We start from the raw sequence: 22743 nt of genomic DNA, 5'->3' as shown, positions 1-22743 counted from the left end.
TACCAATAAATGCCAGGCTTTATGTATGCTCATTAAAAAATGTAATGACTGGGCTTCCCTGGTGGCACAGTGGTTGAGAGTCCGCCTGCCGATGCAGGGGACACAGGTTCGTGCCCTGGTCCGGGAAGATCCCACATGCCGCAGAGTGGCTGGGCCCGTGAGCCATGGCCGCTGAGCCTGCGCGTCTGGAGCCTGTGCTCCGCAATGGGAGAGGCCACAACAGTGAGAGGCCTGCGTACCGCAAAAAAAAAAAAAACAGAGAGACTTCATCAACCCTCCACAAAACGTCTAGCCTGTGGCCACCACCTGCTTTCTATGGCTGGAGGGGAAGAGGGTCAGGAATAAGGACAGCTTGACGCAGTGGGCATGGAGCCCTGTGTGTATAGGGTGGAAGTGGCTGTCTGATGAAGGCCCTGGGGTTCTATGCTAGACACTTCCCAGTCCCCTCTCTTTTCCCCATCCAAGGAAATTAGGACCAGTGCAGCTTGGTCTTAACTTAACTGCACTTAACTTGGGTTAAGTGAGGCAAGTCCCAGGGTTAATTCAGTCAGATGTCCTGCCAAGGGGTAAGCACACAGGGAAATAGGCCTCCAGGTAGCTGCAAAGGCTAGGACATGGGGCCACCATGCAAGAAATCCCAATAAGCCATCGTGCCCCTTCTGAAACCCCAGTGATACAGAGAAAGGGATGGAACAGAGAAGGGAGAAAAAGGCAAATGAAGACGAGAGATGAGTCAGACACGTAAAGAGAAGGATTTATAAGGTACAGAAGACCAAAGAAGTTCTCTGGATGCTTATTTTTCGAAGACAATGATAAGCGAAAACGCATGACATAATTTACTTCTCAAAAGAGTACTGGTAAAGAAAAGCAATAACAAACCTAGTTCATTTTCCAATTATTTGGAATTTTAACAAATGGGAGTTTACTCTATTAAAATTCCATATCCACAAGTGAGTTTTCAGAAAAAGTAGAACTTTTTGATGGTGTTCCTATATCTATAAATATGAATGATGCAGATTTTGGGTCCTATGATATCAGATGACAAGATTCAGCCCAAGCTTCAGCTCTTGCTAATTAAACAAATCAATTAAGAGACTGCAGTTGCAACTGTGTAGCTGTTGTTCTATAGTAGCAATAACAACCCCAGGGGGAGGTCTTTTACTACATTAAAATGCTGTCCTCCACAACTCCATCTGATATTATTAGAAACAGTTATTTGTGTCTTGCTGTCATATTAGTAGCAAAGGCAAATTATGGAAATATGCAGACCAGAATGGTCCCAGTATGAGATCAGGTTGGGTTTTCAGCCTCCAAGGGAACAATTGCTGAAATTCCGAAGCTCCCCAAAGTTCTTTAATGGAACTGATAAATCTATCAGCACAGCATCCATTTAGAAACTAGGTAAGGGTCACGTATTTACATACTTTCCTGCTAAGCTGATACAATTCAACTAGATGAATTATCATATTAAGTTTACCCTCCTGAGTTAAACTGATGGAGTTCAAAATTGTTTTCGATGGTTGTCATTAATCGCTGTTACTTCGTGAATGCTTACTTTGAAATCTTATTGTGCTAGTGTAACAAGGGTCATATTAATACCATTCTTCATGGTAAATCTTTGTAAAACATGTTTATTCTACAGATATTGTTACTCAAGCTTTCAAGGCTAATGAGAAATAAAGTATATTTATTATCAATAAAAACTTAATTTAAAATGTACAATTTGAGATTTAAACTAGCTTTAAGAACTTTAGCATGATTTGGTTTCATTAAGATCTCTGGCTAAGCTTCAAAGACGTATAATTTGATAGTTCCTCAAGAGTCCTTGGGTAAATGCCAAAAGCACAGCTATGAAGAAGCTGCTCAATGTAGTCGAAGCTTATTCTCTCTTTCGGGCAATATGTATTGATTTCACATGAAAAAAAAATTCCGCCTTACTGAGATATATGTTTGTCTTAATATTACGGCGTTTTAAAGATAATGGAACTTTAAAAAATTAAATATAAACAATGATTGCAATACAAGATTTGGAATAAAACAGTAACTTCTGCATTCTTCAAGTCGTAACAAAATATTCTTCCTTATTGTGAAGCACAGTTCAAGTAAGGAAGTAGGGTTACATAAAATACTGGACCTTTTCTACTTCTCTGTGAGCTTATACTATCTGACATACACAAACTCACAGCTTCACCAAAAAACATGCAAACAAAACAAACCCAGACAATTTACTATTTGAAATAGGCACAGATATCCTGGAAAAGTTCTGGGGTATGTAGCTCTACCAACTAAGTGTATACTGTGAACTAAATGTTTGTGCCCCCCCCAAATTCATACATTGAACTACAATCCCCAATATGACGGTATCTGGAGGTGCCACCTTTGGGAGGTAATTAGGCTTGGATGAGGCCATGAGTGAGGCCTGGCAGGAGAGAGGCAAATGACGAGGCCCTGACGCCTGTGCCCAACACGTTTGAAGAAGAGTAACAAGGTCGGCTGAGTTGATGTGTATTTTAGAAGGATCACTTTAACTGCTATATTAATGATAAAGCAGGGAGCAGGGGTGGAGGTGGGAAGACTGGCTGCTGCAAGAATCTGGACAGGAGACGACAAAGACTCTGGTCAGGATGGGGGCGCAGTGGGAGTGGTGGATGAAAGAGGGGAATCAAGGAAAAGACAAGGTTTTAGCTTAAGTTGCCATTTTCTGAGACAGGAAAAACTGCCTGGAGAAACTTTATGTTGGTTTGGTTTCTTTGCAGGTTGTGGCTATCAAGAACTCAGTTTTCAGTATCTGAGCCCTGAGAAATCTATTGGAATCCAAGGAGAGATATCAAGCAGCAGAGACAGCATAAGTGCCCTTTCTAGCATGAGCACAGAGGTACAGAAAAACCTTCATGTAATATAATTCCAGGTAGTTGTGAGAAAGAATGACATGGATCTTTATGTAATGACTTAGAAAGATATCCACAATTTATTCTTGCATGAAAAGATGTATAAATCTATTTCTGGAAGCATATGTCTACTGTTAAAAACTTAAATACCTCTAGGGAATAAAATGAATACTTCCGTGATGGTTAATTTTATGTGTCAACTTGGCTAGGCAACAGTATTCAAATATTTGGCCAAACACTATTCTAGATGCTTCTACCAAGGTATTTTTTTAGATGAGATTAACACTTAAATCAGTAGACTTTGAGTAAAGCAGATGACCCTCTAATAATATCGGTGGGCTCATTCACTCAGTTGAAGAAAAAGGATTGACCTCCCAAGCAAGAGGGAATCCTTCAAGCACACTGACTTTGCACATGAACTGCAACTCTTCCCTGGTCTACCCTGCAGGTTTGGGACTTGCATCCACAATCATGTGAACCAATTGCTTAAAATCAATCACTCACTCAATCAATCTCTCTCTCTGTAATATATAAAAATATAATACACACACACATCGTGTTGGTTCTGTTTCTTTGGAGAAACCTAATACAATTTCTTATAAAATGCATTTAAATAATATTTAACTTTTCTAATTAAAAAAATAAGCATGTGTATTACTTATTAATCAGAAAAACAAGAATAACCACAAGGAGCAATACTTAAAAGTTTACATCACGTCAGGCAGGTGCCTATACAAATACTTTAATATGTAAACTTTACTACACCTCTATACATATACAAAGCACACAGTAAATGCACCTTAGTACTAATATCCTTCCTATCTCAATAGCTGCAAAATCACTCTTCTTTTGCTCTAAGCCACAGGTCTGTCCTCTGATATTCTCAACACACGGACCTAACAGAAATACCCAGTGTGAATTTATAACCTGAACAAGGCACCCAAAGGACATGAACAGACATTTTACAGATTATAAATGATACCTAGCAAGTGAATACATGGAGAAATATTCAAATATAATATCAATAAGCAGAGAAATGCTAATTAAAACAATAAGGTACCTTTTTCAACAAATTATTTTGAAAATTATACTACTACTAATATGATCATTATAAACCTATAAGTAAAAATAATAACTATAAATTAAATTTATTTTCACTAGGTAGAGTTAAATAATTTTGAAATTATGATTCAATTTCATTAGAAATGTGGACTCCAAAGCACCTAACAAAAAAAGCTAGAAGGAAAACTGAGCAAAAACAAAACAAAACATATACAGAACAGAACAGGAAGGTCACGATTTTCTTTGTTTTTTGGCCATGCCGCGCATCTTGTGGGATCTTAGTTCCCTGAACAGGGATGGCACCCCGGCCCTCGGCAGTGAGAGCACAGAGTCTTAACCATTGGACCACCAGGGAATTCCCAAGGTCACTATTTTCAAAAGCATCTTTTTAAAATATGTTCTTATTTTTATTAAAAATGGGGAGAAAGTCCCCAGTGAAAAAAGGACTTAAAAGACTCAACAAACTACAGATAATTTAAAAAACCATTTTGTCTCTCATAAGAAATAGCTAAAATTACTCTATCATGGAATCTTTTCCCACACATTAAAGAACCCTTTTCTTATACAAAGACATCTCACTTAACAGCAAAACAAACCCATGATGAAGCCAAGTTCAAACCCATGGGCTATAACTACTAGTCAATCACTTTTTCTCTCTGTAAATTAAGAGAATATAAAAAATAATAATTCTTTCATACTTACCACGGTACCAAGAAACTGAATGCTCATGTTGCCACCTGCTTCTCGAGAAAGACACTGGGGGAAAAAAAAGAGAGGTATAAAATGAATTGTCATCCATACAAAAACATGTACATGAATGTTCATAGCAGCATTATTCCTAATAGCTGAATAACCCAAATGTCCATCAACTGATAAATGGATAAACAAAATATGGCATATTCATACAATGGAATATTATTTGGCCATAAAAAGGAATGAAGTACTGATACATGCTACAACAGAAGTCAGTCACAAAGGAGCACATATTATATGATTCCATTTAACATGAAATGTCCAGAAGAGGCAAATCCACAGGGACAGGAAGTAGACTGCTGCAGTTTGGCTCTTCTTAGCAGGAAAACTCTCAGCAACCTGGAAGACTTCCAGGTTGTCAATAACTCCTCAGGCCCCAGCTAGCACAGGCTACAGGTATTATCTTAGTCTGCTGCCTAAGAATATACCATATATCACATCTTTTCACCAGTATAGATTACTTTATATCACTTTGTCAAAGAAAGGACTAGAAGAATTTTCTGATGACCCAAAGAGTTAGGGGGAATAAAAATCGAAAGTTGGAGCTTCATGGGCCTGTTGGCAATTAAGGAATGGAAGTAATGAAGGTGGACATAAACTCTGGTGTGTCCTACTAAAAAAAGGAACATGTTCCTAACTCTAGAGCAGGAGGCCGGGTGGGAGAGACTGCCAATGCCAAGTTCAGAACGGTTAGAAAAGGTAGTGGATTCCACGGATGCTTTTTTTTTTTTACTTTTGGCTGGTTGGGTCTTCATTGCTGCGCGCGGCTTTCTCTAGTTGCAGCGAGCGGGGGCTACTCTTCATTGTGGTGCGCGGGATTCCCATTGCGGTGACTTCTCTTGTTGTGGATCCTGGGCTCTAGGTGCGTGGGCTTCAGTAGTTGTGGCACACGGGCTCAGTAGCTGTGCCTCACGGGCTCTAGAGCGCAGGCTCAGTAGTTGTGGCGCATGGGCTTAGTTGCTCCACGGCATGTGGGATCTTCCCGGATGGACCAGGGCTCGAACCCATGTCCCCGGCATTGATATGTGAAGTCCCGCATTTTTTTTTAATACATGTTACATTTTTTTATTTTTGTTTTTTAATTTTATTTATTTATTTGGCTGCGTCGGGTCTTAGTTGCAGCATGTGGGATCTTAGTTGCCCGACCAGGGCTCGAACCCGAGTTCCCTGCATTGGCAGGCGGATTGTTAACCACTGAGCCACCATGGAAGCCCTATTCTTGATTTTTTGAGGACCCTCCATACTGTTTTCCATAGCAGGTGCACCATTTTGTAATTCTACCAAAAGGGCACACAGGTTCCAGTTTTTCCACATTCTCACCAACACTTGTTATTTTCTGTTTTTTTTTTTTATAGTATCCATCCTAACGGGTATGAGGTGATATCTCACTGTGGTTTTGACTTGCACTTCTCTTTCGATTACTGATGTCAAGCATCTTTTCATATGCCTGCTGCTCATTTGTATATCATCATTGGAGAAATGTCTATTCAAGGCCTTTGTCCACTTTTTAATCAGGTTATTTAATTTTTTGTTGTTAAGGTACAAGAGTTCTTTATATATTCTGGATATTAACCCCTTATTAGATGTATGACTTCCAAATACTTCTCCCTTTTCACAGGATGCCTCTTCACTCTGTTGTGTCTTTTGATACACAAAGTTTTTAAGTTTGATGTAGTCCAATTTGTCTATGTTTGCTTTTGTGCCTATGATTTTGGTGTTATATCCAAGAAATCACTGTCAAGTCCAAAGTCATGAAGCTTTTTGCTTACATTTTCTTTTAGAAGTTTTATAGTTTTAGGTGTTATGTTTAGGTCTTTAATCCACTTTGAGTTAATTTTTGTATCTAGTTTAAGATAAGGGTCCAACTTTAACCTTTTGTATGTGGCAGACCCATGCTTAAAGAGAAAATCTACATGAATATGACTATCAAATTTATGTTTTCAACTCCCATTTGTCTTCTGAGTTCAAGAATCATATAGTCAACTGTTAACTGGACATCAACACCTGGATATCTAATGCACATATTAAACCTACCAAGTCCAAACAGAATTCTTGATCTGCCTCCCCAAATCCGCTTCTCCCCTAGCCTTCCCAACTCCGTAAATACTACCATCATTCACTCACCTTTAATTCTTTAACTTCCTTCATACCCAGTATAATCTACCTGCCAATCTTTTCTGCCTTCCCTCAAAAATATATGTCAAGTTGTTAGGGGAACCACTGACCAAAACCCCCTGCCCTGGCCAGGCAAGATAGTAACCACTTGCATGAGTTATCTTACAACAGAAGGTCCTGGTAAGAAACATGGAACTGACAAGCTACCACCAACCAGAAGAATTCAGGAAAGGTCAAAAGGAGAGAGGAGACACCAGTCCCTATGTTCTACCAAGCTCCCAGAATCCTCCTCGCTGGAATCCATCTTGGCTGAGCGATGCGCACCACCAGAAAGGACCCTGAGTCCGAATGTTTGGCCAGAGAGAACCCAGAAACTAACCCCATGTCCATAAAACCCGAGAACGTGAGCCACGTGGCAGAGCAGTTCTCCTGGGTTCCCTCACGCTGCTGCTCTCCTCCCCCAGGCGCCCCTTCCCCATAAAGTCTCTTGCTTTGTCAGCACGTGTGTCTCCTCGGATAATTCATTTCCGAGTGTTAGACCAGAGCCCACTCTCGGGCCCTGGAAGGGGTCCCCTTCCTACAACAAAATTAGTTCACTTCAAGCCATCTCCATTGCTACCATCTTAGTCTAAGCCAAGGGTTGGCAATTTTTTTTCCCCAAAGGGCCAGATTTTGCTAGATTCTGCTCTTGATATTTGCCTTTAGCATAACATATTGTAGTTTAATCATTTCCAGTTGAAGGTTGAGTGGAAGATCCTCAATTGCACAGTTATACAGATTTTGAAATATGGAAATTTCTTTTGCTTTTGTAAAAATGCTGCTGGAACTGTAGTCTACTTCTTGCTTTAATCTTTTGACAGCCTAGGAAGTATAAAAAGCAGCTTGCCATTAGTTGTGACTCAAACATTATTTGTCAAAATGACTTTACCACAGTATTCATCTTGCATGTAAATGCTGTTTTGCCTTGCAATTTCCGGTTGACTTCATTAAGAAACATTATCAAGTTTGCGACATAAACTAATTTTCAAAGCCATTCAATGTTTGACGTTCCATTAATAGTGGTTGAGGACAGTTCTTTTTTGTTCAGAAAAATTTCAATCTTGGTCCTGCGTCAAAAAAACCTCAACAAACTCCTAAGCTACTGAACTGCTGTGTGACAGGGGCAAATCAGGGCATTAAGCTTCTATGTACAATAACAACTCCAAAAGCAGCCACGGACAGATGAAAATGAATAAATGCAACTGTGTTCTGGTAAAACTCCATTTACGGACCTGAAATTTGAATCTCATATACTTTTCATGTGTCATGAAACATTCTTCTTCTTTTAATTTTTTCCAACCATTTAAAATGTAATGCTTGCAAACTTTAAAAAACCAGTCAACTTGTGAGCAGTACAAAGACTGGCAGTGGGCTGGGTCTGTCCAGCTCCTCGTCTAAACCATCATCAGCACCTCTCGTGTGGATGACTGCAATGATCATACAAGTGACTTCCCTGTCTCCACCACTAGTCCCCTGTGGTCCATCCCTCCTCACAGCAGTAATTTTAAATCACATCATACCATTCTTCTACTCTAACCCTTCAAAAGCTTCGCAATAGGAATCGAATAAAAACCAAATTCCCTGGCCTACGAAGACCCCACATGACCTGGTCCCGGCCTATCTTTGTCCACTCAAGGAGACACTGGCCTTCCTCCTGGCTTCCACACAAACCAAACGTGTTCCTGTCTCAGGGCCTTTGCACGTGCCATTCCTTCTACTTGGGACTTTCCTCCCCCAGATTATTGCATGGCTTCCTCCTACTCCTCACAGGTTGCAACTCAATGTTAAGTATTCAGAGAGGACTTCCTAACCCTACCTAAAGCTACTTCCTCCTAATTGCCTTCTATGAATTATCCTGTTAAATTACCTTTTTAACGTGGTCACGTGTTTGGTATCTACATCCCCCTGCTGCAGTGTAAGTCTTGGTCACTGCTGTATCTCCAGAGTCTAGAACACTGCCTAGGTCGTATCAGAATTGCCTTCTATGTAAGAGACGTTAAAAAAATGTAACAGTTCCTTTTCCTTACCCTACGTGGGTTGGACTGATTCCCAGGCAAATAGAAGTAATTTTGCAATATGTAAAATGGAAACAGGTTTAGAAACTTTTTTTTCACATTAAAGATACAATTAAAGTGTAACAATGAATACGGAAACCATAGATATAAGTACCAATAAGTTACCCTTAACTTTGCATTCAGTTTAAAGCAGGTTAAAATTACGTACATAATGAGTATCAGATATTCCCCCACCACAGCTACCACAGTTTGTATATGTGCACTGAAAGAAAGAAAGAACCCAAACCTGACATATCTCAGCAATAAGGATTGATGTAGTAGAAAACAGGGAAATAAGATGTCATTCAAAACTGGAATTTACTTCTACACAGGAAACAGGAATACACACTTTTCCCACAGTCTAGGATTAAGACAATTCAGTTTTAGAATCCACGAAGAACAAAGTACTCAATGCCTACAATGAATCTGAGGTATGCCAAAACCAAATACGAACGGGCCCCTTGATAAGCTAATAGAAAAAAGTAAAATAAAATAAAAATTAAAACTTTCATCTTCATGAAACATATTCTGTCCTAAAATATTTTACCCCCTATTCTAAATGGCACTTCACAGCTAAATTAAAACGTCCTTCTTTTCTTATTCTGATAGTCTGCTCCAACATTTACAAAACACACTCCTTTTTTTCTTTCTTTAAGGAAAAAAGTACTTAGGAAGACTTTGTTAACAAAATAATTTCAACATTTGTTAGAATCAAATTCATACAAAATTAGCAAGATTGCTCACTCAAAAAAAGCAAAAACATTCACAAAATTTAAAAATGTTCCAAAAATATCTTCCTAAGATAATAAAATCAAAGGCAATTTCACCTTTAAAAGTAATCTCACTGAACAGTATGGGGAAGAAACAGTAACAGTTTTCTTTTTTCCCTCACTGATTTCCAACTTGATAATATGTTTTAAAGGCCATTACTACGGGATTTGTCTTATCGGACTGCAGTGCAGCTGCTTGTATTATTTTCCATGTTTTCCATAATCAGTGTTTATACTATTCAAAATCATCTTCTTCTGGCAGCTACTGAAACATAATTTTCTAGTTAACAGAGAGTAGAGGAGAAAAAGTATGTGTGTGTGGGGAGGGGATACAGAAAGACATTTTCCCATTATATTAAATGTTTAAAAGCAACTCCAAATCATAAAGCACATGCCACTAGAGACAAGAAAATGGCTAAGCTTCTAGACTACACTACAAAAGCAGGTAGACTTGCATCAAAATTAATATTTTAAATTATAGTTGTAAATACACCCCAGCTGTTAAACAGTGATTAAATTTTTTGAAGCATAGTGAAAGGAGTTATTTCTGTTCTACTGGTGGGCTTGTTTCTAAGATGTGTAACTGTAATTGATGTGTTCAGGAATGTGAAAAGGAGATGGTTAATAATTACTCTTTCATTTCCTACTTCATTAGAAAAAAACACCATCCTCTACTTCATCTCTAAGTTATATATTTATATATCCTATACATCCTAAATAGATGGTTTCCTATCACATTTGATGAGTCTAGAGTAATCACATGAATATAGGACAAAACAGCTAGTTACTGCTAAGGGGGTGGAGGGGTGAGGAGAAACATCGAAAAAACATGGGATACATTTATTTGGGGACTGAAAACTAAGATGATTACTTCCAAATCCACTTTTTTTTTGTACTGGCAAAGTATAAGCAAAAATGCAAGTCGTTTCATTTAATTTTCTAATTAAAATATTATTAACATATTTATTTTAGCATCTATACACATACATTTATCAGGATTAAAACTAAAGTTTGTTCTCGGAAGTTGTGGGAGTTATTTTAATCTGAAAAAGAGAAAAAATAAAATAACATTTAAATTTAAACTTCTCTCCTGAAGTGGTGAGAAAATCCATTCATTTTCTTCAAAAACAGAAAATCAAGGTTAAATTTTTTAAATCTATTCAAATTCCGTGTGGACAAGAATTTGCAAATATATCACAGATACACATTCCACAAACATAATAACATCTCTTCTATTACATTCATGTGCTTGTGTAATATTCTATTTTACAAAGGCTCACTTGAGCATTTTAAGTTATCATGTTATATAATCTATTTAACACTGCAATCAATTCACAAGTAATCCATTTAATCTGGTATTCTGTAGTAAATAACATGAGATTCATGTGACACTATTCCAAATTTGTCTGCTTTAACACAGAAAATTAGTTCCACTTAGTTGAATATCAATGACCTATTCAATGCAGAATGCGATAGTGCTGCAATCAGCTTTGTACTGTTATTTATAATAAATTTATCTTCTCTTGAAAATATTTAAGAATATGAGAAATAAAAAGAAAAAAGCCTTCAAAGGTACACGACGAATAGCTTCACATCACACAAATGCGGAAATTGTTAAGACTTCTCAAGATCTCAAGATATTTTCAAAAGTATTTAGCTACTCTTCAGGCCTGTGGACAACCTGCTGTGAGCAGGTGGAGAGAAGAAATCGTGCCACACAAAGAAACAGGCCAATAGCAGTTAGTCGGCTCTGCTTGCAAATGTTCAAACAACGTGACTATGCAAAATGAAAATCCAGCATGTAAAACACTAACGAGAAACAGTATATTAAATCCCAGCAGACAAATTACACTGTAAGAAACCGAAAACTATTTGAGTTGTTCAGAGTAAAATTAAAGAGTCTCTTCAAGGTTAAAAAAAATTTACTTCACAGGAATACAGTCGTAGGAATAATAAAAAAGTTCTATTCATCCAGCACGTTCCATAGTCAGAAGGTGCTTGGATGTGTGAAGAAAGCAGTGTTAAGAAAGCAGTGAGCTTAACACATATAGAACAGCAAAACCTTTTGTTTTGTTTCAACACTTTAGTTACATGCTCCAGAGAGGAAATCATTCCACTTTTTAAAAATAGTTCTAATTTTTGTTAAGCTTCTAAATTAAAATTTTAGAAGGTTGTCACCTAGATGAGAAATTCACCTTCTGTTTTAAAATGAATTTAATTCCTCTATTTCTAATTTTAAATAATAAAAACCAAAACTGTGGTTGACACATGGGGGGAGCCCTTTACAAAAATGTGTTTTTTCTTCTGTAAACACTGTCTGACTTACAAAAGGTTCTGTTTGTAAGCCATCTAACTAGCCACACATGGCCATTAAGAACTCGAAATGTGACTAGTGCAACTGAGAAACTAAATTTATAATTTTATTTAATTTTAAATACAGAAGTAGTATGATATATTTTCCCTTTTAAACACAACTTCACTGCTTTAGTACATTCCACTTTAATCGTTCCATTACTTATGTTATTGCTGTCATATACGCATCAGGAGTATGTTTCATTTCCGGTATTCCACTAATAATTTGTGTTTCATGTAGAAATGCTAACATTTTGGATATAGTGGGTTAAATAAACTGGATTAGAAAAATGAACTTCACTTGTGCTTACTTTCTTAACGTGGCTACTAAGAAACTTAAACTGCAAATATGGCTCATATTAGATTTCTATTGGACAATCTGTTTCATTCCACAACTTTTTAAATTGGTAATTTGGAAATCAGAATATATCTTTCCACAAAAGAATGAGAAAAGACTGTTAGTTTCTCAGATTATACCATTAAGACATATTTAATAAGTGCCATTACTGAGGGACTCTACATATGCAATGAAAACAGTAGGAATGTGCTGGTACACAACCAACAATAAATAAATAAATAAATATAACATACTATCATTTTATTTTCCTTGAATGATAATATTTGAGGGAAAATGGTTTCACTATTAGATGAAGAAATAGATTAAAAACTTTAAAAAATTCTAAAGAAGGCCTTTTAGTATCTTCAAGAGTTTTCAAGATTTATATCCCCAGTTCTTTATTATAAATTATTTCATTTCAAAATATATGACCTCTTCCCCCAGTCAGATAAATACACCACTAGCTCTATACTTAAAGTTATTAATAATGACTAGAATTTGTGTCCAAGAGCATGATTTTCTTGAAGAGAAAAAGACGTAAAGCAGCTCACACATATACTGGAGTAAGAGATGGTGTGAAGTAGACTCAACTGAGCCGTGAATAATCAGTGCCACTGGGGGAAAGAGAGTGCAAACAAGGTGTGCACACACCTTGCAAAGGCGGAAATGAGGAACAGCCTGAGGTGGACCCTTTTCAATACCTACCAATACCTATCAATACGTGGTACTGTTAGCCTTCAGCAGCTCAGGTGCTCCCACAGCAAATGAAGGCAAACAGGAAAGCCACGTGCTTGACTGGAAAGAGTCGTGCTACATAAGGAAGGGACTTCTGTGGGCAGGTCCTTGGGAGCCCTCTTGTCTCTCTTTGCTCTCAAAGGAGCTGCAGTGATTCTGTATCTGCAGAGATCAACCAGTCATGTTACCTAATAGAGCATGGATTTTGCGAATGTTGGAAAATCAGGAATTAAAGAGAATTGATAAAACGGCTAGGAAGGCTATCTGATGAACATAGCTTAATTTGACAACGGCTTAGAAGAAACAAAATATAAATCTTAAAATGAAAGTATAGATAAGGCAGATTTATTTCTGAGATTACAAAAATGCAAGATGACTATCCATTCATCCACCCACTCATCCATTCATCCAGTTACTGAGCTTCCACATGGGCCAGGAACTCAGCAAGACAGTGGAAATTCAAGGTCAAATAAAAACTGAAACAGGTAATATAGATCAATTAAAAGAATTCAGTAATTTATAAAATGCATTATCCACATAATGTACATGCCAAAATACAATTTATTTTTAAAGAAATTAATGGATAATATTAAGCTCATGAAGTTTACCAATGAAAACCGGGAAAGTGAACAGTCAAATGTAATCTGATTGGATAAACAGGGAGCTAATTACTAAAACAAAGGTAATGCTTCCTCCCCAAGTAATTTTGTCTAATCAGAAAAAGGTTTTAAGTGCTACTTTCCGTGTAGTCACAGGGATTCAGCAATAAAACTAAATAGGAACTAAATACCCACATATCCTTAAGGTGCTAGACCAAGCCACCTACTAGGACATGCTAAGAAACTATGAAACGAGCAAGAGAATATGAAAGACATTAAAAACTAATTAGAGGAGGTGGAATTCTTAAGCTAAGAAATCAAGGTTGAACACTTTATGCCAAGTGAAAGGAATTCATGAGAATGATTTGATTTTCTATATCTCCTGGATTGTGAGGGACACCTAGGGAAGATAAGCAATGCTTTTCGTGACAGAGAAAGAAGATTTTGGTGAGGCAAGGATTTATAACTATTTCTTGTGGCCCGGATGTGGATCATGGAAAAGAGACCCACGCTGGGTCATTATGGGAAACCCTGCCTATCAAGAGGAATAGGAATCAGGAAAAGACAGAGCAGGCATTAAGGGTTCTACAGGTGAGGAATTCTCCCAAACCCACAACAATGTCCTCCTAGAAGACACCAGCCAGCTTTGGACGTCTGTCATTCCCCAAAAAAATGCATACCAGATTATATCTGCCCTGGTCAACCTAGCTCCTCCAGCCGTGTGCCACTCATTCTTACACCATACTGCAACTCTGGAGAGACCCCAGATAGCAGGTGGGAAGTGGAAGAGGATATAAAGCAAGAAAGAAGAAAGCAACACTCTCATCTTCCCTATAAACATTTCTCAGTCTGAGAAATTTTACCAGTTTTTACCAGGAGAGGTTTTACCAGTCTTGACATTACAATGAACTAGACTTTTAAACACACTCTCTGCCAAATAGACTATGACTTGCTTACTACCTGGTAGCAAGTTTACAGACTGAGAACTGTACATGAGTTTATGCAGGGGAGGAAAGAACTGTAAAGCAATTATACTCTCCCCACCCCCCCCCGGCAAAAAAAAAGAATAAGTTGAGAGAATGAGTTTGAAAGAACAGTTGTAAGAAAGTTGCTTCTATTGGCACTAAAAAAGCTCCATTTATCAGTTTTACACAGTAAAACTGATAAAGAAATGGCAAGTATTGGGAAGTACCCTGAATGCTTTCTCAATAACTATCCCAAAAAATCCTGTTCCACAATGAGATACCACTTGATATCCATTAGGTTAGCTATTACAAAAACGAGAGCAGTAACCAGAAAATATCAAGTGTTGGTGAAAACGTGGAGAAATTAGAATCCTTGTGTGTTGCTGGTAGGAATGTAAAATGTTGCAGCTGCCGTTAAAAAACAAAATGGAGGTTTTCAAAAAATTAAACCAGAATTACTATATGATCCGGCAATTCCACTTGTGTGTATACACCCCAAAGTACTAAAAGCAGGGACTAGAAGAGGTATTTGCACACCCATGTTCATAGCAACATTAGTCACAACAGCCAAAAGGTAGAAACAACCCAAATGTCCATCAACAGATGAATGGATAAATAAAAGGAAAGAAATTCTGACACATGCCACAACACAGATAAACCTTAAAGATATTACGCTAAGTGAAATAAACCAGTCGCAAACATATAAATACTATATGAATCCACTTACATGAGGTACCTAGAGTAGTCAAATTCATAGGGACAGTTGCCAAGCAGTGCAGGGAGGGGGGAATAGGGAGTTAGTGTTAAATGGGAACCGAGTTCCAGTTTGGGATGACAAAAAAGTTCTAGAGATGGACAGGGGTGATGGTTGCACAACAGTGTGAATGTACTTAATGTCACTGAACTATACACCTAAAATTGGTTAAAATGGTAAATTTCGTATTTTTTAATTTATGTATATTTTACCACAATTTAAAAAATCCTGTTAAGGTTTCAAAATAGTGTTGAAGGAAGAAAAATCTAATTAAAGTGCAGCAGATTTAATCCCAGATTGGCACAGAACTCTGAATTTCTATCCTTTTTTCCTGCTTTTAGAAATTGGTAGATGATGGGTGGCTTGGTATGTAAAAGCACAGAATGCAGGGTTCCCTTTCAAAACCTTGCTTTTGAGAGGATAACCACCTAACGACGATAGGGAAGGCCATAAAAACCTATTAGAAAAAAAATTTTTAATGGTCAAAGCAGAGGACCAGTGTTCATTGGAGACAGAATTTTGAGGTCACTATGGTACCCCGCTGTACGCATAGAGAATTCAACAAATTGTGTCAAGTTTAATCAGCAACTACTCCCAAACCCAACCCCCTCATTTCTGTGCACTGCCAACACCCCAGTTTAGGGTCCATTACCTCATGAGTGAAGTAATAGGAAATATCTTCTAAATGAACTCCTTTCCCACTTCCCCCTTCAATTCCTTAACCCCTCTTTTATTATAAAGACACTCTAACCTCCCACAACAGCATTTTTTTTTCTTGGCTCAACAGCGTTTTGATGGACATTACTTCCCTCTACAAAACGTTTCAATAACATCTCCACTGGTGACTGAAAAGCACAGGCTCCTTAGCCTCCCATTCATAACTTGGCTCCTCCAATTTGTTTTCCATGCTTAGCTCACATTACTTCCCTATTTGAATGATTCCCAATCTACCTCCCATTTCATGAACATGCTTTTCTAAGGTGTATCTCAAATATCATCTGAGACCCTGGATCCTGCAAAACACCCACACCCACACCCACACCCACACACACACCCTCTTTAAGTGGCTAGGGATTCCCCAGAGATAAATGACAAATGAAAGTAATCGACACAGAGCTCATGAAAGCAAATATAGTGACCAGAACTTCATATTAAGGAAAAAGTCACCTTTTTGTTCACAATTAATTGAGAAATATTTTACAGAAACAATAAGCCTTTTAAAGAATTCTGGGGTTGGAAAGGTGAGAAGGTGGCAAACTAGTTAGGGAAAGAAAAGCAGGTGTGTAGGTAGTGCTGGAGCAACTGGTTATCCATATTTTAAAAACTAAACCTGGTTCTTTCTTAACTCACACCATGTGCAATATTCAATCCCAGAAGGATTAAGGGTTATAATGTGAAAAAGCACAACATAAAAGGTTTAAAAGAAAATAGAGCCAAGTATCTTTATGAGCTGGAGAGCAGAAGAGGATTGTTTAAACAAATACAAAATACACAAACCATAAAGGAAAAGACTGAAAATTCTCATACGAAATCTCAGATTTAAAACTTCACTCGTATAACTTAAAAAGGGAAAAATACAAGCTACAAACTGGGAGAAGTTGTTTGTAACACATATAACTGACAGAGGGTCAGGACACATAATATGAAGAACATTCATGAACCAGTAAGAAAAAGACAAACAATCCAATAAAAAATTGGGCAAAAGCCATAAACAGGTATTTTGCAGAACAGAAAACAGGACTGTCAATAAATATATTTTAAATGCTCATTGTCATTACTAATCAGGGAAATATAGTATACATTAAAACCACTGAGAGAGATTATTTAAACCCACCAGTCAGGAAAAACTTAAGTCATTTGGATACCAAGCGTTCATAGGACATGAAGAAAAACTGTTAAGGGCACAGATTCCTGGCTTCAAATTCTGGCTCTTCCATTTACTAGCAGGATGCCTTGGGCAAGCAATTTAGCCTCTGTAAGCCTCAGTTTCTCCAACTACAAAATGAGAAATAATACTAGCACATATTTTATTGACTTGCTGTGAGGATTAAATAAATTAATGCAAAGAAGTGCTTAGAAGAGTCAGTGCCCGGCATAGCAAGAATACAATAAAGTCAGCTTGTTGTTCATACTGCTAATGTCACCGTCTTCATAACTACTGGTAGCATGTAAATTGGTACAACCGCGTAGGGAAAACCATTCGGCAACACCGTGTAGGGTTAAGGGTGCATATTCCCTAAACCCAGCCATTCTACTGGCATATTCCTTGAAGAAACACTTATTTCAAGAGGAAACACGTAGTAGAAAAATGTTCACAGAACCATTGTTTGTGATAACAAAATAAATAATACAAATGTCTACCTAGGGGAAAAAGAATAAACAAATTGTGGTAATTAACATGATTTAATAACATATAGCATGGAAATAAACTAAACTACATTCATAAACATAGACCAAACTCACAAACATAACACTGGAGGAAAAAGCAACTTAGAGAAGCATAGAGAGTATGGTCCCATTTATATCAAGTTCAAGAACACGAGTAACTAAATAATACATTGTTTACAGTTTTACTCTATATGTAAATATCCATAAGGAAAAGGAAGTGCTAAGTTTAAAAATCGGTATGGTGGTTACCTCTAGGGGCGGGAGGAAGGAGGATTTACTCAGGGGATGCACAGAAGAAAGTCAATAGCATTGGTAAGGTTTCCTTATTTAATCTGGATGGTGGGTAAACAGCCTCATTAAGTTATTCTTTACCTCTTATAAGACTAATACATGTTACTTTGCGTATATAAACTGTTTCAATAATAAAAAGTTTAAATGTATATACAAAAATCCAAGGAAAAAAGAACAGCAGTTACTACTGTAAAATCGCTTTTGAAAAACACCTGTGGTAATATCCATCCCATAGTTCTTCTCTGAATTTACCATAAACAAGGGCAAGAGAAATACAAACACATTTTCATAGCTATTTGCTTGGAGGTAATGAGCTGAAACTCTTGGGCAATGCAGCCCAGGAAGTCAGCATAGAGACAAAAGGAGTTAGGAATAAACATTGACCATCTATCCACGGTTCAGGGCAGGTGCAAGAGAAATCAACAAAGATCACTGTGAGGCCACCAGTTCTTTCTGTCCTGTGGTTCTTTCAGACCCCTTCCTCATACAGTGCTCTTCACCCCGACTGTTGCTAATATTTTCCAGGAAGAATGATTTCCCATTTTTCTGATACCTCCTAATTCCTCTCTTTGCCTCCAATCTCACTCTTCTTCAATCCATTTTCCACAATGGAACCGAAAAAAACTTTCTAAACTCCAATTCTGTTCATACCATCACTTCCTTAGTTATAACTCTTCCATGGGTCCCGCTGGCCTAAGAATAAAGCAGAATCTATACTATGTAACTGACAAGTCTTCGAACGACTTGGCTCCTACTTAAGTCACTTTGCTCATCACTTCCAGCTTATCTTCTGATTACAAAAGGTTAAAGCAGTGGTTCTCAAACTGTGGCGCCTACAGCATCAGCACTACCTAGGAACTTAGAAATGCATGCCTAGCCCAGACCTACTAAATCAGAGTAAACTCTGCAGGTGGGTCCAACAATCTGAGTTTTAACAATCTTCCACTTGATTCTGAAGCACACTAAATAAAGTCTGAGCAGCACTGGTTTACAGCACAAATGAGAGGTAAATTAGTACCCGAAGAACTCTGTGGGAAAATTGAAAAGTACTGTACAGCATAGTGGTTAGAAGCACACAGCCTGGGGTCACAGTGCCAGGGTTCAAATTTCTGCTCAGCTTCTCCCTGGTACTGTAATCACAGGGAAATTACTTAGCCTGCCGTAGCACAGTGTAGTGGCTGACAGATCCTACAGCAAGGCTGCTTGGATTTCAATCTTGGCTCTATCCCCCATTAGCTATGTGACCCCCAGCAAGTCACCTACTATCTCTGAGCCTCAGCTACCTCATTTACAAAAGTATAAATAATAGCACCTGCTTCATATAGTTGTTGTGACGATGAAATGAGTTAATATACGTACTATGCTTAGAACTGTACCTGATACACATTAAGCACTGTTTATTATTATTATAATTATTATTAATTTCACAGGGACCACATTATATTTTGGAGACAGAGAGTCAACACTGAGTGCTAATGCCTACAGAGAATAAGTAAAACTCACCTGTTCTGATGAGGAAAAATTTTCCTCATCTTCTATTACGGAAGTGACTTTTTCTTTTTTTTTTTTTTCCCCAGTATACCATTCATCCCTCTGAGTTTACTTTTTTCCAATGAAGGAGCACTTAACTGGAAGGAATGACCTCCTCCAAAGAGGCACGGGGTCTGCCTTGAGTGCCATTTGTTTCATAATAATACTTCTTTTTTAAGCAAAGCACTTATAAGAATGAAAAGGGATTTACTGAGCATTATCCCTATGCTAGTGAAAATACTTCTGGGGATAATTCCAAATACATACCCAGTGTTAATTTACCTAGAAACTCTACATGTAAAAGTGCTATTAAGACACCCATCTGCACAGTCATTAAGAACACTGAAAGTAACATGATACAAAGATTTGGAAAGTAGAACTTTGTATTTCTCTCTCCTCACTAGCAAGAGGTCCTACTATGTCCCCCAGACCAAAACACATGAATGTCAGCCACAGTACATCCAGTGCAGAGTATATTCTATTAACATAAACAAGTGTAACAAAACCATGTTTTCTGAAGACATAATAACTGGATCTCAGTGATATGAAATTATGCAGTGAAATTTTTCCAAGGGTCTCCAAGTGTTTAACCTCATACTTAGAACATGAAAGAAAATATGAGAGAGAGAAAATATACTGGAGCAAGTCACAAAACCAAAGTCAAAATAAGGGCTCATTACTGAGAGTTCAATGCTTCTTGTGACCATAAAGGTAATATACTAATTGAACCCTGAAAATCAGTTTTGTCATTAATATGTATTGAGATTCTGGAATCCTCTGTCCCACGGTTTCTAACAGAAGTATATATGAACCTGGTGTACAGTAATCTTTAAATGTGATTTTCTTGATTTCTCTAGGCTTAAAAAATCAGTTTCCTGTGTAAAATCAACTTAAGGGAATGTGAAGATTTTCATAGAAAAGAAAAAAGAATGAGCATTTAATGCTATGGAGAGTTTAGGATTTTTATCTGCATGTGATAGCCACATGTTCTGTGCTGTTTTGATTTGCTTTTCCTGGACCTCAACTATGTGGTGAGGTAAAGGAATTTTGGCAGCACCTCTTTTCATGATTTTCTACTTTCAAATGAAGGACACTGCTTACAAAGAACATTCAATCAACTCTGGATTTCAAGGCACCTCCTCAATACAACAGATTTTATATTGGGGGGAAAAGAAAGGTTAACAAATTAAGATTACTTAATTTTTAAAAGGCATTGAGGGACTTCCCTGGTGGCGCAGTGGTTAAGAATCCGCCTGCTAATGCAGGGGACACGGGTTTGAGCCCTGGTCCAGGAAGATCCCACATGCCGCGAAGCAAGGAAGCCCGTGCGCCACAACTACTGAGCCTGTGTTCTAGAGCCCACGAGCCACAACTGCTGAGCCCGTGTGCCACAACTACTGCAACCTGCATGCCTAGAGCCTGTGCTCCAGAACAAGAGAAGCCACCACAATGAGAAGCCCACGCGCCACAATTAGAGAAAGCCCGCGCGCAGCAACGAAGATCCAACACAGCCCAAAACTAAATAAATAAATTAATTAATTTTAAAAGGCATCGATGTGCTATGGCAAGTCAACCTGAACAGCTCTGCTTCTGCTGATTTAATACCACACAATTCCAATTACAGAGGAAAGAAAGGTAACAACGTCAGTCATATTTTACAACTAAAAACCCACAACGGCAAAGAAAACTGCTAATCTTCCGATGTTTTTAGAAAGGCACGCAGGATGCTTTATAACAAAGTATAATATATAACCTTCCCAGACTGCCTGAAAAAGGAACACACTGATTCCTCAGAATAGGACTTAACTCAAGATCCTCTAAAATAAGAAAAAGTGTTTTCAACTATAAAATGTATGAGATGGATAAAATGTAGGTTTTCCATACTCTGTCTGTAAGTATTAACCACACAGGTATTGGTAAGGATTCTGGACTTGATGGAGCCCTCTAAGCACCTCACCAGAACATTTACCTGTATCATCCTCTGCGTGCCATCAACGTTGACAGACAATAAGGGTGAAGCCAGGTTCCACGCGCCGGTCACATTTAGTTTCGACTCATCAACTTCCACCTGTTGTGACACCAAGTAAGACTGTTACCATGAAGAAAGACAGAAAACTGATCTCAAGTTCACTGCTGCATACAAAGCAGCAGCCATTTTAAACAGATGGCTCCCCAAACAACCTGTCATGTTTACTGCTCTCACCATGAAAGACAGGGTCCAATGAGAGTCTTCTCAGCCATCTCTGGGGAGAGGTGAGGACCTGGGCACAGCTGCCTCTGGGTACTGAGGTTTCAAGTGATTTCCAGTAAGTAACAAGCAGCCTTCTAAGTCTAACCCTATCCTGCGTGCTACATTTACTGCAATTAGACGAGTAATGCATATAAATGCCAGTGACATTTTGCGACCCACACAACAGGGCTTGCACATAATATCCTCTCCAAGGACCGACAAAGAACTTTTTCTGTGTTAATTTTAATGAAGGACTACGCATTGTTATCTTAATTAAACAGAAGCTTTAATTAGGCAAAAGTTTTTGGCGTTGAATATCAAAAGTCTATTTGAACTTTGCAAACTTCTGTCCTATTTCTGTCCATCATAAATGATTTCATCCAGTCGTCATTCAAGAAGTTACCTCCAAAAGCCCATTACCTTTTAAAACAGATATTCTTAATAGAAAAATTTTATTATTCAAATAAATAAAAGTAATTGAAAGGAAAAAAACCCTCAAAGCTAACTTAAAAGTACCATTCCTTACTTCTTCCTTTTCATTCACTCATTTGCTAACTCTTCAATGTGAGAAGTAAGCGAAAATAACACTACTTTAAGTCTACAGTAAACAACCTAACAAAGAGAGATTTAAGTTTCCTGAAGTTTCAAAATAAACCTGTGGCACAGCCAAGATACATTGATCCCTAACAATTCTTTCACTATCGATTCTCTTAAAAGATACTCACTCACTATAATCAAAGGCACACAGACTTAACACTGTTTAGAAGAATACGTGTGTACCTATATATTTAGATGTATATGTTTGGATAGGTATTTATGTATATATATTTCCGCAAAGATATGTTATTGGCTATGTACTGAAGTATCAGTAGGACATGTAT

The 22743-nt window shown here is 37.8% G+C and overlaps 1 protein-coding gene across 7 annotated transcripts in view; it reads right to left on the bottom strand.

Annotated features, from left to right (window-relative positions):
• PCCA (propionyl-CoA carboxylase subunit alpha) overlaps nt 1–22743 on the bottom strand; it is a 431262-nt gene that overhangs the window by 91668 nt on the left and 316851 nt on the right. For all 7 annotated transcript variants that reach the window (XM_060288232.2, XM_060288229.2, XM_070044087.1 and 4 more), the window contains 2 exons: nt 21602–21700; nt 4653–4706 (listed from right to left, as the gene is read on the bottom strand). In XM_060288232.2, the coding sequence (XP_060144215.1) occupies nt 4653–4706; nt 21602–21700 (153 nt within the window). The remainder of the gene's footprint in view (nt 1–4652; nt 4707–21601; nt 21701–22743) is intronic.

This window comes from Globicephala melas, chromosome 18, assembly GCF_963455315.2.
Source record: "Globicephala melas chromosome 18, mGloMel1.2, whole genome shotgun sequence".
Classification (NCBI taxonomy): domain Eukaryota; kingdom Metazoa; phylum Chordata; class Mammalia; order Artiodactyla; family Delphinidae; genus Globicephala; species Globicephala melas.
The sequence above is the reverse complement of the archived record's forward strand: the minus strand, read 5'-3'. Positions and strand labels throughout refer to the sequence as shown.